The 14,747-nt window shown below is 39.5% G+C and overlaps 4 protein-coding genes across 4 annotated transcripts; all 4 read right to left on the reverse strand.

Annotated features, from left to right (window-relative positions):
• Nucleotides 1-165: 165 nt before the first annotated feature.
• Nucleotides 166-4,900, reverse strand: ccndbp1 (cyclin D-type binding-protein 1). The gene is made up of 11 exons (XM_069169650.1): nt 4,726-4,900; nt 3,999-4,058; nt 3,539-3,618; nt 3,332-3,413; nt 2,601-2,697; nt 2,413-2,486; nt 2,014-2,090; nt 1,435-1,694; nt 1,275-1,335; nt 867-913; nt 166-414 (listed from the first exon to the last, which is right to left on the reverse strand). Exons 1-11 carry the CDS (start codon nt 4,811-4,813, stop codon nt 306-308), a joined length of 1,035 nt encoding a protein of 344 aa, XP_069025751.1. The 5' UTR covers nt 4,814-4,900; the 3' UTR covers nt 166-305.
• A 434-nt stretch (nt 4,901-5,334) lies between these two features.
• Nucleotides 5,335-7,724, reverse strand: LOC138210495 (H-2 class II histocompatibility antigen, A-S alpha chain-like). Its single transcript, XM_069169673.1, has 4 exons — nt 7,619-7,724; nt 6,554-6,811; nt 6,159-6,440; nt 5,335-5,815 (listed from the first exon to the last, which is right to left on the reverse strand). The coding sequence occupies exons 1-4, from the start codon at nt 7,677-7,679 to the stop codon at nt 5,694-5,696; spliced, it is 723 nt and encodes a 240-aa protein (XP_069025774.1). The 5' UTR covers nt 7,680-7,724; the 3' UTR covers nt 5,335-5,693.
• An 888-nt stretch (nt 7,725-8,612) lies between these two features.
• LOC138210496 (H-2 class II histocompatibility antigen, A-S alpha chain-like) lies at nt 8,613-11,041 on the reverse strand. The gene is made up of 4 exons (XM_069169674.1): nt 10,948-11,041; nt 9,883-10,140; nt 9,488-9,769; nt 8,613-9,147 (listed from the first exon to the last, which is right to left on the reverse strand). Exons 1-4 carry the CDS (start codon nt 11,006-11,008, stop codon nt 9,020-9,022), a joined length of 729 nt encoding a protein of 242 aa, XP_069025775.1. The 5' UTR covers nt 11,009-11,041; the 3' UTR covers nt 8,613-9,019.
• A 900-nt stretch (nt 11,042-11,941) lies between these two features.
• Nucleotides 11,942-14,370, reverse strand: LOC138210497 (H-2 class II histocompatibility antigen, A-S alpha chain-like). Its single transcript, XM_069169676.1, has 4 exons — nt 14,277-14,370; nt 13,212-13,469; nt 12,817-13,098; nt 11,942-12,476 (listed from the first exon to the last, which is right to left on the reverse strand). Exons 1-4 carry the CDS (start codon nt 14,335-14,337, stop codon nt 12,349-12,351), a joined length of 729 nt encoding a protein of 242 aa, XP_069025777.1. The 5' UTR covers nt 14,338-14,370; the 3' UTR covers nt 11,942-12,348.
• Between the last annotated feature and the right edge of the window lie 377 nt (nt 14,371-14,747).

The raw sequence follows: 14,747 nt of genomic DNA on the forward strand, positions 1-14,747 counted from the left end.
TTTAATGAAACCCATTTGAAAGCTGTCAGCTGTTCGTGAGGCAGGTTGTGTGTGTGTGTGTGTGTGTGTGTGTGTTTGGCATGAAGTCAAGAGTCTGTTAAATATAGTTATTAAGAGAGATTAATGACATGTATGTATGTAGAGTGAAGTAATGAGGCCTCTTCCTTTTTTTTATTTAAAAACACGAGTTTTTACTTTTAATTATTTCTTGTACGTGAACGCCTTGATACTCCAAGAAATTTGTCATATGTAAATCACACACACACACACACACACACACACACACACACACACACACACACACACTAGCTGTTCTGCTGAAGCAGGTCTTTGGCTTTCTGCAGGTTGTGGTCGACGGCGCCGTCTAAGAACTGAACCCAGGTCAGCTCGGACTCGCCGCACACGTGACTGGACCTGGAGGGGGAGGGGGGTGGGAGGGGGGGGCAGGAGGTAAAGGTTAACAAATAGACGCAATAAACAACAATAACGCTCTATTTTGTATTTTTTTTAAGACTGGTTCATCGTCCGCTCCGAAAAGCTATAAAAAGAATCCGATAAGATCTAAAAACACAAGATGATAAGATAATAAGACTTCGTCACGTTTACAGAAGCTCCGCCCACTCCCCCCCTCCCCCTCCCCCTCCCAACGCTGGCACATTTTTTTTTTTACTCCCACTTAAACCACAGTCCCAGAAGATTTAAGTTATGATGTTATTCAGGTGTGTTTGTGTTTTGTTTTTTTTGTGGCAACGTTTGGCAAAAAAATTCCATCTTTAAGTTTTACGTTTTTTTGTTGTTTTTTTTTGTGGTAAAATTGCAGGAGCGACTGATCATTTGTTTTGGTTAAAATAACGAATCAATCTCACCTGATGATGTCCAGAACTTTCTTTAAAAGCGCCGCCAACTTAGACACCTGTAGAGAAAAAAACACGTTATTAGTCTTTAACATTTTTCTTTTATATGTATTTACACATTTAAAAAAATATGAGTCTCTATTTTATAAAGTTTCAACCCGCTTCACTTCAGGCATTCTTAAAAGGATAAAAATTGACAGAAGAATCGCGTCAATATACACTCAACAATCCATAATGACCAAAAGAAAATGTTTGCACATTTTTTTGCAAAGCTTTCAGACCCTTAAATACTTTCTAGTCGTCCGTTACAGCTGCGACTCGGGTTACGTCTCTAGAAGCTTTTGACTCTCCTGGATTCCCAGATTGGACGTTTTGTTCGTATTCAATTATACGTGAAAGCGTGTTTTTTGTTTTTTTTACGTTGCTGTCCACTCCGCTGTAGTCCATCGGCGGGTAGAGACAGAGAGCCAGATCATCAATACTGTGGAGAAAAGACAATATTCATGGCTGTAAGCATTTTTAAAGACGGATGTGTGGTTTGTTTGTTTGTTTGTTTGTTTGTTTGTTTGTTTGTTTGTACCCGGGGCTGATGTCCTTGCTGATGTCGGCCAGGTCGTCGAGCTGCGCGACGTCCTGAGGCGCGATCAGGCCGCCGTTGGCTTTGACGGCGGACGTCAGTTTCCTCAGACACGCCGCCGCCGCCTTCATCAGCCCCTGCAACGGACCGATCACCCGCCGGTCCCGCTCCGACCAGTACGTGTCCTGGTTGCCACGGGGATCGTCACCGTCCTGGTCGTCGTCGAGCACGTCGTTGAACGGATCCTGGGCCTCGGACAGCGCCTGCGCAGGTTAAACTTTTGATTCATCTGTTTTTTTGTTTTTTTATTCTTTTTAAAAGTTTTTGTGATCTTGTTGATCATTTTGTTTGTAGATGTTTAATAATTTTATAATCACACTCAACAGGCTGCTTATTGATGAGCAACCTAACGTTGATATTAAAATCCCCCTTTAGTCTTTGAAAGATGTCTGAACAGCTTCAAAAGTCTACTGGGTGCATCTTAAATAAATAATAATGTAGTTTAATCATTTAAACTTTTAAATTTAAGAATTTTGTCATTTCAATTTGTGAATTTTAATATGTGTGTGTGTGTGTGTGTACCTGTTCAATTTCCTCGATGGCGTCTTTTACAACTCCGATCTGAACGGACAGAACCACCAGGACTGCTGCCTTGTTATCTGTGGAAACCAACACGTTTTATATTAATTAACCTGTTGGGGGAAAAAAATATCTTTAAGGATTTAAAAAAAAAAAAAAAAAATCAGAAATGAGATTCCAAAAAAAATCAAAACATACTCAAAAGATATTTTCTCGAATCCTTAAAACGCAGATAAAGAAAACAATCGATCACAAAAAATGTTTTTGTCGGTTGGACTTTTTTAGTTCAACGTCGCTGCATCTTCCGCTACGGACGTATCCGGTTTTTAAACTAATACTTCTACAGTTACGATAAAAACAATAAAAGGTCGGGAGGTCGGAAGGATTTCGTGGTGAACTCACCTCGCGGTAGCCGGGCGAACTGGTCGCAGGCGGACCAGGCGCCTCCGGTGGACGTCAGCTGTTCCTGGCTCAGACTGGAGGTACGCGAAGGTTACGATAACCGCGTTACCGTTCAAAATTATTACACCGAAAAAAAAAAACATTCAGCTGATAAAACTAGCGCCGGTTCTGGCGTTGCGTTTACGTACCTTTGTAGCGGCGAGCTCAGCAGGACCTCCACCAGCCGGGCGACTCCGTCCAGAACCTCCACCGTGGCGTCCCGGACCTGCCGGCGCAGAGTCACGCCTGACGACGGGAAAAAAAAAAAACGCAGCGACGAGGGTTGAAGTTACGATTGCCGACGACAGATTTACAGCCGGCTTTCGTAACATCTCCGAACTGAATAAATAAAGCACGTCGAAACACTAAACTGCTCAGCTACCTCAGTCCGGTCGCAACGAAGATATCTGATGGGAAAAAAAATGATTGATGGCCAATTCGCTCTCAAAATATATAACTTTTTGGTTAGCGTGATTAGCAACGACCCTAGCAACGGAGAGCATTTCTAGTCCGTTTTATTTGCTTTCTTAGAGATGGTTTCTCAAACTGAATAAATACAGCACGTAAAACGCTAAAATACCGAGCTAGCTCAGTCTGATTGGATCCAAGATATCCGCTGAAAAATAAAAATAGATGGACTCGAGTTTTTAAGATTTTAGCACCGTGTCGTGTTAACAAGCATTTTAAGTGCTCGACTATCCGTGGTGTTACTCGGTGTTGCTCGGAGTGACCAGAATTGTTTTCGCATCATGAGTTACATCACAGACCTACAACAAGTAAAAACAACATTACGTTGCATATTATATCAAATTCAATTGTTATTACATATTTTTGTAACACTGAGGAGGCGGAGTCATATTTCCAGAGCAGGCTGCGTTACCTTGGCTCTTGGGCAGCCAGTAATAGACCGTCGACAGAGTCAGGACGCTCTTCAGGGTGGACTCGGACAGCTTCTCCACGTCCTACAGAGAGCGCCGGGACAAAGGACAGAAATGTTTGTTCGACACGTAAATAACACATTGAAGATTTTTTTGTTGTTGTTGTTGTTGTTATCGGCTCAGAAAAGTGATTCCAGTAATAATCGGACCGGCTGCGATGGCAGAGGAGGTTTGGAGAAAGCCAGGCTGAGTTTGGTGGCTTCCTGCGACGCCGCCTTCACCGCCTGGTCTGAGGACAAAGACAGAGACGTCACATTTAAAGGGTTTAATTAACCGATGATCCAACACGGAATAATATGACGATGGACGGGTGATGCGTACAAATACCTCCAAACTAGGGCAGCGAAAAATGGATATAACCAACTTTTTTTGTACACCGACAGCCGAAACTCAACATTAGTATGTGATATGATCTATTATCAAATATAAATACACTTAGCGTGTATAGAAAAGTCATAAAAACAACAGTTTTTAAATATAACTTGTACGTACGGAACGAAAGGTGTAAAAATATTTTTTTGCTTTTTGTTTTAACTAATTATGGAATTTCAAAATAAGAGTCCAGAAGCTTAAAAAAATAAAAGTGGCCCGGAGAGGGAGATACTCAACTCATCGTGTCCCAGAAGTTGGAGAGGTTGAACGCCCCGTCGGACTCGTTCGATTCTCCATCTGTTGGTGGAAAAAAAAATAATAAAATATATAAAAGAAAATAGCGTTCGGTTGGAAAATGTTTCCCAAATTTTGATTTATGGATAAACAGCGAAGTGAAAAGATGCCTCGTTTACTTTTTGACCGTTTTTTTTTAAAATCAATTAAATGTACAAAAAAAATGTACAAAAAAAAAAGCACATTTTCTGCAACTTCCTTAAAGTAATATCGAATATTTTATTCTAATTTCTGATAAAGATCTAAAACAGTTAATCGATTAATCATTTTTGATAATCAGCTAATTGTTTTAGATTAAATATGAGGAATTGCTGCTCTTCTTTGTTTTAAATACTTTAGTAAAAGTCAGCTCTCGCAGCTTTTTTTTTTTTAATTTTTTTTTAATTGTTTTAGGATTTCACGTTTATCGTACTAATCGATTAATCGATTCAAATCGACTAACAACTCGATAAAAATCAACCCGATGTGTGTTTCGAAGTTTTCTTTTCGGGAAACTTTACTTGCTTTAGTCGAAGTTTAATGATCGAAACAGAAATGTTGAAAGTGTTTCGTTAAACTCGTAAAACTCGTAAAATTAAAGATATTTATCGTTAATGCTAATGTTAGCATATCGGGCTAGCCTTAGCATGCGGTGTTGAGCTTTTTTTTAATTTTTATTTATTTTTCTAACCTCGGACTCGGTCTCTGATGCACTGGATGGAGTTCAGCAGGTTCCGTAAAGGCACCGACACGTTTCCAGCACGATTATCAGCGCTCATGTCATCGAGTTGTTTATTTTATTTGACAGCTTTTTTAAAAAAAAAAAAGCCGAAGTTGATCGAGTTAACGGGCTGCGTGTTGTGGAACTATAGAAGACCGGAAGTTGACCCGGGGACGACAATAAATGAAACAACGGCGCTGACGGAAAAGGAAAAAAAAAAAAAAAGAAACGTGTTGGTGACATCATGAGGTGAAACCGAGGTTACTGCAAGTAAAACAATACTTCATGTTGGAGTTTATTGCATATGTATATATGAATATATTGGTTTAATTATATTATTAACTTTTATGAATTTAAATAAATCCATTCAGAGTATGTGTAGAAATATCTACTGAAAGTGGTGAGTGGGAATTTTATTTTACAGTTAATCCTAAAGTGGGACTAACTATGTGCGTGGTAATTTTATTTTTACTGAATTGTAAAAGATTTCCCGAGTTTCAACGTTAACTAAATTCATTGCCGGCTTTACGGCTCACGAGAACTTCCACCTGTCGACCGTATAAAAACACGGACACGTCACCCAATGACGATTTCTTTATCAAACAGCAAACAAGAATAGGCAAAATAATACAATACAAACTTAGAAAACTCCATCACGTCCTCTGAATTCAAAACTGCCATTAACTGATAACAAGTTCTCCAGACATCATAACGATATGGCCATGAAATAACAACAAGATATTTTAGGATATTGTTGGTACAATATTCTTATATGCTTAATGGCACGGCGAAATACTTCAAACATATGTTTTTATTCATCGGCCTGAACATAAAGCTTAAACGAAATAAGTGTCGACGTTTTATGTCAGCAGAAACGCAAAAAAATTCCACCAGTAGCGTTGTGAATTTTGACGATGCGGCACATCCTCAGTGAGGCATCAGATCGGCTGCTTGTTATAAAAGAAGACTCCGATCGTGATTCCCATCAGACACAAAACGAGGCTCACGCCCAAGAACACGGCCGCCGAACTCACGCTGATCTGCTTCTTTTCCTTCAAATCTGGATAAAAAAAACAAAAAACATTACGTCATTTTTTATGTGCTTTTTTTTTTTTTTTAGAGGCTTTTCTGCTCTAAAATGACACAAAAAAATTCCTCCTCAGTACTTGAAACACCTTTTTAAAGCTTATTTTCTAATTAATGACGGGATTATTTTCAGATGGACCGCTGGGAGACAAATAAAACTCCCGGACAAATTGTATTGACTGAGAATTGTTCCAGAGAATTTGAATGGGAGTCTATGGAGGCTTTTTTTGGTGCCGACCCTCTAGTGGCACTCGGTGGTATCGCGGCCTCATTTTTCAGAAGCTCTGTCCACTTTTCTACCCAGTCTGCGGTCTTACCCCAGCTCCTGGTGAGAGGTCGCGGTGCAGCTTGATGCTCCACCGTGCAGGAATACGAATCTCCTTCTCGAGGAGTGAACCTCAGGGTCGAAATTTTGTGGAACGTCCCGTCGCGGTCGTGTCGGTAGCGAAGGTCCGACACGCCCTCCGTGACCTCCGCTCCGTTCACGGTCCACGTGAAGTTGATGGTGGGCGGGTAGAAGTGAGCGGCCCGACAGTAGAGGGTGTTGACCACGCCGTCCTCCCCGTCGTAGCGGCTGTAGATGAAGACGTCTGGAGCTTCTGCTCCATGAATGGAGAATTGTTAGCGTTATGATAATAGTTGAACGTTTGAATCAGTTCTAACACAGAACTTTCTTTGGTGATGGAATATTAAGCTTGTGTGAGTTCAGTACCTTGTCGCTTGGGAGTATTGGGATCCGCTCTCTTTACTACACCCAAAGTGATGTGAAATTCTGCGAGGTTGAATTTGGCGATTTCAAAAACGATTTTCCCGCGGTCTTTCACGTATTGCGGCAGGTTGGGTACCGAATACACCATCTCTCCCTTGTTGAAATCGCCATATGCGGCCACGTCGTCGTCAACAATAATGTCCATCCGTACATCCTCGGATTCATAGCATCCGTAGGCGTAGCTGAATTCATGGGACGGTGCTGAAAAAGTAGAAAATAAAACATTTTTAATGTTGGAAACGGTTCAAAGACTCGACCGTACTGTCTGGAAGAAGGTTACGATTCACGTCGTTGACGCTTCAGACGGCAGCGATGTTACAGAATATATCGTTCCCCAAAATATGTTTTATTTGTCTTTTTTATGCTTTACACTTCAGTAATAACTTGTGACACGTACTACAAACATTTTGACTTTAAGGGATAAAATATGCAAAGCTCAAAATGCTGACTCATGACTTCTTACTTTATATAAAAACTTTATATAAACACATTTTCATGTAGCACAACTGTAACCATTTGACTTTTTTTCTGCTGTAGTTAAACATTTTACTCAAATGTGAAATGTATATTGAATTTAAGTATTTTTTTTAATTTGTCAACACAAAGAAACATGTTTATAAAAATTGCCCGCAAAATTCAGTCCCCCAAAAAGCTAAATGTTAACATACATTACTTTACCTATTTTCAGTTCTTGTTGTTTTTTTAATATACATTAGCTCAAAGGTTTTAATTGCTTTGGTTTCATATCTTTCATTTACTTGAAGTTAAGCAATAAACATATGAATGAAGTCTCTCTTAATCTTACAGCATCTTTAATCTCTCATTTAAGTTTTGCTTTATTTGACAGCGACTGTTTTAGTATATTAAGTCTTTTCCCATCAATATATGGAGGTTTACTTCAGCAACTAACATATATAACTGAAGTGGGTTTTTTAAATACTTCAGTATACTTTCACTTTCGAATACTTTTTCTGGTCCTCATTAACAACCAATAAAAAACTGCCTCACCTGTTGCAGAAATACAAACAGCTCCAGTGAATATAATCAGAAGGATCGAAGTCGGATTCATTTCCAGTCAAACAGGGTTTGAAATGGAATATCGGTTTCAAACAACAGTTGTTGAGCAGCCAATCATATGTCATCAGATGTGATTACACTGCTGTTGCCGGGTAGACTAGAAGGATGGCTGTGAAGTTATTTGTAAACAATAAGAAATCTGGATGTTTTAAAAGTTACAGATTTATTATGTAAAGTCAAGTTTTTTGTTTGTTTACGTGGATTTTACAGGTTTTTTTTTTTATTGATTGTATGTTGGAGAACAAAGTATATACTTATTTCTTGACCCTTATCTTGGTAATTTGTTGAATATGGTCCCACCGGGATAAAAGTTGCTGACGTGTGAAATCACGTCTCGACATGTCGCCTCAATATCGTCACATAATAGCAGTAGACTGATATCCCCGTCCACCAGAAACCCCGTGATTTTAATGAAATTTAACATTTTTATATTCCTTTTTTAGTTGATTATTCATTTAAGCAGAAATAGGGATTTGTTTGTTGACACTGTGAAAAAGAAATGTTGCTTTAAGTCATGTCGAATCAACGTCTTTTTTGCGGAACGTCTGCTTGTGACACCACGAGTTACCGACTGAATGAAATACGTAATCAACATGTTTCTCAAAGTATAAAACTTTCTTGTTTGCGCGATCTCCGTTTCCATGGCAACATACGGGGTATGACTAACGACTGGACTGGAGTCTACGTCAGTAGACTCTCATGTAACGTACGCAATGTTTACGACTCCAGGAAGTCGTCCGACCCTTAGCAACGACCCTAGCAACAGAGAGGATTTCTCGTCCGTTTTATTGCTTTCTAGCGATCGTTTCTCAAACTGAATAAATAAAGCGCGTAGAAACACTAAACTGCTCAGCTAGCTCAGTCTGGTCGGAACTAAGATATCCGCTGAAAAAAAAAGATATTAATGGACTAAAGCACCGTGTCATGTGTTAAAACCAAACCGGTCAAACTGTTTATTAAAACATCAAACAATATACACCGTAGTATGTTGTACATTTGATCCCTTTTAAATATCGTATTGAAAATTCGATATGGCACATATCGGCAGGAAGTTTGTCGACAAAACAAAAAAAAAGATCCAGTAAATGTTCAACTAAAACACCCATGTGCAAAACTGCTGGTCGTTAAAACAACGTTACCACGTCCCCGTCTACCCCGAAGAAATCCGTTCTCCTGCTTACAGACACGGTATGTGAAATAGTTACACAACAAACAGGAGGATTCATGTTTTTACTGACAAAAACCACAAAACAGACGAAAAAAAGAAGCCGTTTAACGACGATAGAGGCAAAGAAATAAAGGAAAAAATGGCCGACGTCTTCAGTGGAAAATTCAGGGTCGGTTCGGCTGCTTGTTATAAAAGAAGACTCCGATCGTGATTCCCATCAGACACAAAATGAGGCTCACGCCCAAGAACACGGCCGCCGGACTCACGCTGATCTGCTTCTTTTCCTTCAAATCTGGATAAAAAAATTAAAAAAACATTACGTCAGTTATGATGTGCTTTTTTTTTTTAGAGGCTTTTCTGCTCTAAAATGACACAAAAAAATTCCCCCTCAGTACTTGAAACACCTTTTTGAAGCTTATTTTCTAATTAATGACGGGATTATTTTCAGATGGACCGCTGGGAAACAAATAAAACTCCCGGACAAATTGTATTGACTGAGAATTGTTCCAGAGAAGTTGAATGGGAGTCTATGGAGGCTTTTTTTGGTGCCGACCCTCTAGTGGCACTCGGTGGTATCGCGGCCTCATTTTTCAGAAGCTCCGTCCACTTTTCTACCCAGTCTGCGGTCTTACCCCAGCTCCTGGTGAGAGGTCGTGGTGCAGCTTGATGCTCCACCGTGCAGGAATACGAATCTCCTTCTCGAGGAGTGAACCTCAGGGTCGAAATTTTGTGGAACGTCCCGTCGCGGTCGTGTCGGTAGCGAAGGTCCGACACGCCCTCCGTGACCTCCGCTCCGTTCACGGTCCACGTGAAGTTGATGGTGGGCGGGTAGAAGTGAGCGGCCCGACAGTAGAGGGTGTTGACCACGCCGTCCTCCCCGTCGTAGCGGCTGTAGATGAAGACGTCTGGAGCTTCTGCTCCATGAATGGAGAATTGTTAGCGTTATGATAATAGTTGAACGTTTGAATCAGTTCTAACACAGAACTTTCTTTGGTGATGGAATATTAAGCTTGTGTGAGTTCAGTACCTTGTCGCATGGGAGGATCGGGGTCCGCTTTCTTTACTACACCCAAAGTGCTGTGACATTGTGCGAGGCTGAATTTGGCGATTTCCAAAACGATTTTCCCGTGGTCTTTCACGTATTGCGGCACGTTGGGTACCGAATACACCATCTCTCCCTTTTTGAAATCCACATATACGGCCACGTCGTCGTCAACAATAATGTCCATCCGTACATCCTCAGATTCATAGCATCCGTAAGTGTAGCTGAATTCATGGGACGGTGCTGAAAAAGTAGAAAATAAAACATTTTTAATGACGGAAACGTTTCAAAGACTCGACCGTACTGTCTGGAAGAAGGTTACGATTCACGTCGTTGACGCTTCAGACGGCAGCGATGTTACAGAATATATCGTTCCCCAAAATTTGTTTTATTTGTGTTTTTTATGCTTTACACTTCAGTAATAACTTGTGACACGTACTACAAATATTTTGACTTTAAGGGATAAAATATGCAAAGCTCAAAATGCTGACTCATGACTTCTTACTTTATATAAAAACTTTATATAAACACATTTTCATGTAGCACAACTGTAACCATTTGACTTTTTTTCTGCTGTAGTTAAACATTTTACTCAAATGTGAAATGTATATTGAATTTAAGTATTTTTTTTAATTTGTCAACACAAAGAAACATGTTTATAAAAATTGCCCGCAAAATTCAGTCCCCCAAAAAGCTAAATGTTAACATACATTACTTTACCTATTTTCAGTTCTTGTTGTTTTTTTAATATACATTAGCTCAAAGGTTTTAATTGCTTTGGTTTCATATCTTTCATTTACTTGAAGTTAAGCAATAAACATATGAATGAAGTCTCTCTTAATCTTACAGCATCTTTAATCTCTCATTTAAGTTTTGCTTTATTTGACAGCGACTGTTTTAGTATATTAAGTCTTTTCCCATCAATATATGGAGGTTTACTTCAGCAACTAACATATATAACTGAAGTGGGTTTTTTAAATACTTCAGTATACTTTCACTTTCGAATACTTTTTCTGGTCCTCATTAACAACCAATAAAAAACTGCCTCACCTGTTGCAGAAATACAAACAGCTCCAGTGAATATAATCAGAAGGATCGAAGTCGGATTCATTTCCAGTCAAACAGGGTTTGAAATGGAATATCGGTTTCAAACAACAGTTGTTGAGCAGCCAATCATATGTCATCAGATGTGATTACACTGCTGTTGCCGGGTAGACTAGAAGGATGGCTGTGAAGTTATTTGTAAACAATAAGAAATCTGGATGTTTTAAAAGTTACAGATTTATTATGTAAAGTCAAGTTTTTTGTTTGTTTACGTGGATTTTACAGGTTTTTTTTTTTATTGATTGTATGTTGGAGAACAAAGTATATACTTATTTCTTGACCCTTATCTTGGTAATTTGTTGAATATGGTCCCACCGGGATAAAAGTTGCTGACGTGTGAAATCACGTCTCGACATGTCGCCTCAATATCGTCACATAATAGCAGTAGACTGATATCCCCGTCCACCAGAAACCCCGTGATTTTAATGAAATTTAACATTTTTATATTCCTTTTTTAGTTGATTATTCATTTAAGCAGAAATAGGGATTTGTTTGTTGACACTGTGAAAAAGAAATGTTGCTTTAAGTCATGTCGAATCAACGTCTTTTTTGCGGAACGTCTGCTTGTGACACCACGAGTTACCGACTGAATGAAATACGTAATCAACATGTTTCTCAAAGTATAAAACTTTCTTGTTTGCGCGATCTCCGTTTCCATGGCAACATACGGGGTATGACTAACGACTGGACTGGAGTCTACGTCAGTAGACTCTCATGTAACGTACGCAATGTTTACGACTCCAGGAAGTCGTCCGACCCTTAGCAACGACCCTAGCAACAGAGAGGATTTCTCGTCCGTTTTATTGCTTTCTAGCGATCGTTTCTCAAACTGAATAAATAAAGCGCGTAGAAACACTAAACTGCTCAGCTAGCTCAGTCTGGTCGGAACTAAGATATCCGCTGAAAAAAAAAGATATTAATGGACTAAAGCACCGTGTCATGTGTTAAAACCAAACCGGTCAAACTGTTTATTAAAACATCAAACAATATACACCGTAGTATGTTGTACATTTGATCCCTTTTAAATATCGTATTGAAAATTCGATATGGCACATATCGGCAGGAAGTTTGTCGACAAAACAAAAAAAAAGATCCAGTAAATGTTCAACTAAAACACCCATGTGCAAAACTGCTGGTCGTTAAAACAACGTTACCACGTCCCCGTCTACCCCGAAGAAATCCGTTCTCCTGCTTACAGACACGGTATGTGAAATAGTTACACAACAAACAGGAGGATTCATGTTTTTACTGACAAAAACCACAAAACAGACGAAAAAAAGAAGCCGTTTAACGACGATAGAGGCAAAGAAATAAAGGAAAAAATGGCCGACGTCTTCAGTGGAAAATTCAGGGTCGGTTCGGCTGCTTGTTATAAAAGAAGACTCCGATCGTGATTCCCATCAGACACAAAATGAGGCTCACGCCCAAGAACACGGCCGCCGGACTCACGCTGATCTGCTTCTTTTCCTTCAAATCTGGATAAAAAAATTAAAAAAACATTACGTCAGTTATGATGTGCTTTTTTTTTTTAGAGGCTTTTCTGCTCTAAAATGACACAAAAAAATTCCCCCTCAGTACTTGAAACACCTTTTTGAAGCTTATTTTCTAATTAATGACGGGATTATTTTCAGATGGACCGCTGGGAAACAAATAAAACTCCCGGACAAATTGTATTGACTGAGAATTGTTCCAGAGAAGTTGAATGGGAGTCTATGGAGGCTTTTTTTGGTGCCGACCCTCTAGTGGCACTCGGTGGTATCGCGGCCTCATTTTTCAGAAGCTCCGTCCACTTTTCTACCCAGTCTGCGGTCTTACCCCAGCTCCTGGTGAGAGGTCGTGGTGCAGCTTGATGCTCCACCGTGCAGGAATACGAATCTCCTTCTCGAGGAGTGAACCTCAGGGTCGAAATTTTGTGGAACGTCCCGTCGCGGTCGTGTCGGTAGCGAAGGTCCGACACGCCCTCCGTGACCTCCGCTCCGTTCACGGTCCACGTGAAGTTGATGGTGGGCGGGTAGAAGTGAGCGGCCCGACAGTAGAGGGTGTTGACCACGCCGTCCTCCCCGTCGTAGCGGCTGTAGATGAAGACGTCTGGAGCTTCTGCTCCATGAATGGAGAATTGTTAGCGTTATGATAATAGTTGAACGTTTGAATCAGTTCTAACACAGAACTTTCTTTGGTGATGGAATATTAAGCTTGTGTGAGTTCAGTACCTTGTCGCATGGGAGGATCGGGGTCCGCTTTCTTTACTACACCCAAAGTGCTGTGACATTGTGCGAGGCTGAATTTGGCGATTTCCAAAACGATTTTCCCGTGGTCTTTCACGTATTGCGGCACGTTGGGTACCGAATACACCATCTCTCCCTTTTTGAAATCCACATATACGGCCACGTCGTCGTCAACAATAATGTCCATCCGTACATCCTCAGATTCATAGCATCCGTAAGTGTAGCTGAATTCATGGGACGGTGCTGAAAAAGTAGAAAATAAAACATTTTTAATGACGGAAACGTTTCAAAGACTCGACCGTACTGTCTGGAAGAAGGTTACGATTCACGTCGTTGACGCTTCAGACGGCAGCGATGTTACAGAATATATCGTTCCCCAAAATTTGTTTTATTTGTGTTTTTTATGCTTTACACTTCAGTAATAACTTGTGACACGTACTACAAATATTTTGACTTTAAGGGATAAAATATGCAAAGCTCAAAATGCTGACTCATGACTTCTTACTTTATATAAAAACTTTATATAAACACATTTTCATGTAGCACAACTGTAACCATTTGACTTTTTTTCTGCTGTAGTTAAACATTTTACTCAAATGTGAAATGTATATTGAATTTAAGTATTTTTTTTAATTTGTCAACACAAAGAAACATGTTTATAAAAATTGCCCGCAAAATTCAGTCCCCCAAAAAGCTAAATGTTAACATACATTACTTTACCTATTTTCAGTTCTTGTTGTTTTTTTAATATACATTAGCTCAAAGGTTTTAATTGCTTTGGTTTCATATCTTTCATTTACTTGAAGTTAAGCAATAAACATATGAATGAAGTCTCTCTTAATCTTACAGCATCTTTAATCTCTCATTTAAGTTTTGCTTTATTTGACAGCGACTGTTTTAGTATATTAAGTCTTTTCCCATCAATATATGGAGGTTTACTTCAGCAACTAACATATATAACTGAAGTGGGTTTTTTAAATACTTCAGTATACTTTCACTTTCGAATACTTTTTCTGGTCCTCATTAACAACCAATAAAAAACTGCCTCACCTGTTGCAGAAATACAAACAGCTCCAGTGAATATAATCAGAAGGATCGAAGTCGGATTCATTTCCAGTCAAACAGGGTTTGAAATGGAATATCGGTTTCAAACAACAGTTGTTGAGCAGCCAATCATATGTCATCAGATGTGATTACACTGCTGTTGCCGGGTAGACTAGAAGGATGGCTGTGAAGTTATTTGTAAACAATAAGAAATCTGGATGTTTTAAAAGTTACAGATTTATTATGTAAAGTCAAGTTTTTTGTTTGTTTACGTGGATTTTACAGGTTTTTTTTTTTATTGATTGTATGTTGGAGAACAAAGTATATACTTATTTCTTGACCCTTATCTTGGTAATTTGTTGAATATGGTCCCACCGGGATAAAAGTTGCTGACGTGTGAAATCACGTCTCGACATGTCGCCTCAATATCGTCACATAATAGCAGTAGACTGATATCCCCGTCCACCAGAAACCCCG

This window comes from Embiotoca jacksoni, unplaced genomic scaffold, assembly GCF_022577435.1.
Source record: "Embiotoca jacksoni isolate LCO1_2020_lvr unplaced genomic scaffold, fEmbJac1.0.p SCAF_46, whole genome shotgun sequence".
Taxonomy (NCBI): Eukaryota; Metazoa; Chordata; class Actinopteri; family Embiotocidae; genus Embiotoca; species Embiotoca jacksoni.

Bases quoted from the DNA above. Each gene is read 5' to 3' on its own strand.
- ccndbp1 (XM_069169650.1), bottom strand. From the start codon at position 4,813: ATGAGCGCTGATAATCGTGCTGGAAACGTGTCGGTGCCTTTACGGAAC. The intron at 2,698-3,331 runs GTAACGCAGCCT...TCCCGTCGTCAG, and splicing joins CTGGCTGCCCAAGAGCCAAG to GCGTGACTCTGCGCCGGCAG. The intron at 1,336-1,434 runs GTACAAACAAAC...TTTTCTCCACAG, and splicing joins AGCAAGGACATCAGCCCCGG to TATTGATGATCTGGCTCTCT.
- LOC138210495 (XM_069169673.1), bottom strand. From the start codon at position 7,679: ATGAATCCGACTTCGATCCTTCTGATTATATTCACTGGAGCTGTTTGT. The intron at 6,441-6,553 runs GTACTGAACTCA...TTCATGGAGCAG, and splicing joins CAATACTCCCAAGCGACAAG to AAGCTCCAGACGTCTTCATC. The intron at 5,816-6,158 runs GTAAGACCGCAG...TTTTTTATCCAG, and splicing joins ACCTCTCACCAGGAGCTGGG to ATTTGAAGGAAAAGAAGCAG.
- LOC138210496 (XM_069169674.1), bottom strand. From the start codon at position 11,008: ATGAATCCGACTTCGATCCTTCTGATTATATTCACTGGAGCTGTTTGT. The intron at 10,141-10,947 runs GTGAGGCAGTTT...CTACTTTTTCAG, and splicing joins TGTTTGTATTTCTGCAACAG to CACCGTCCCATGAATTCAGC. The intron at 9,770-9,882 runs GTACTGAACTCA...TTCATGGAGCAG, and splicing joins CGATCCTCCCATGCGACAAG to AAGCTCCAGACGTCTTCATC.
- LOC138210497 (XM_069169676.1), bottom strand. From the start codon at position 14,337: ATGAATCCGACTTCGATCCTTCTGATTATATTCACTGGAGCTGTTTGT. The intron at 13,099-13,211 runs GTACTGAACTCA...TTCATGGAGCAG, and splicing joins CGATCCTCCCATGCGACAAG to AAGCTCCAGACGTCTTCATC. The intron at 12,477-12,816 runs GTAAGACCGCAG...TTTTTTATCCAG, and splicing joins ACCTCTCACCAGGAGCTGGG to ATTTGAAGGAAAAGAAGCAG.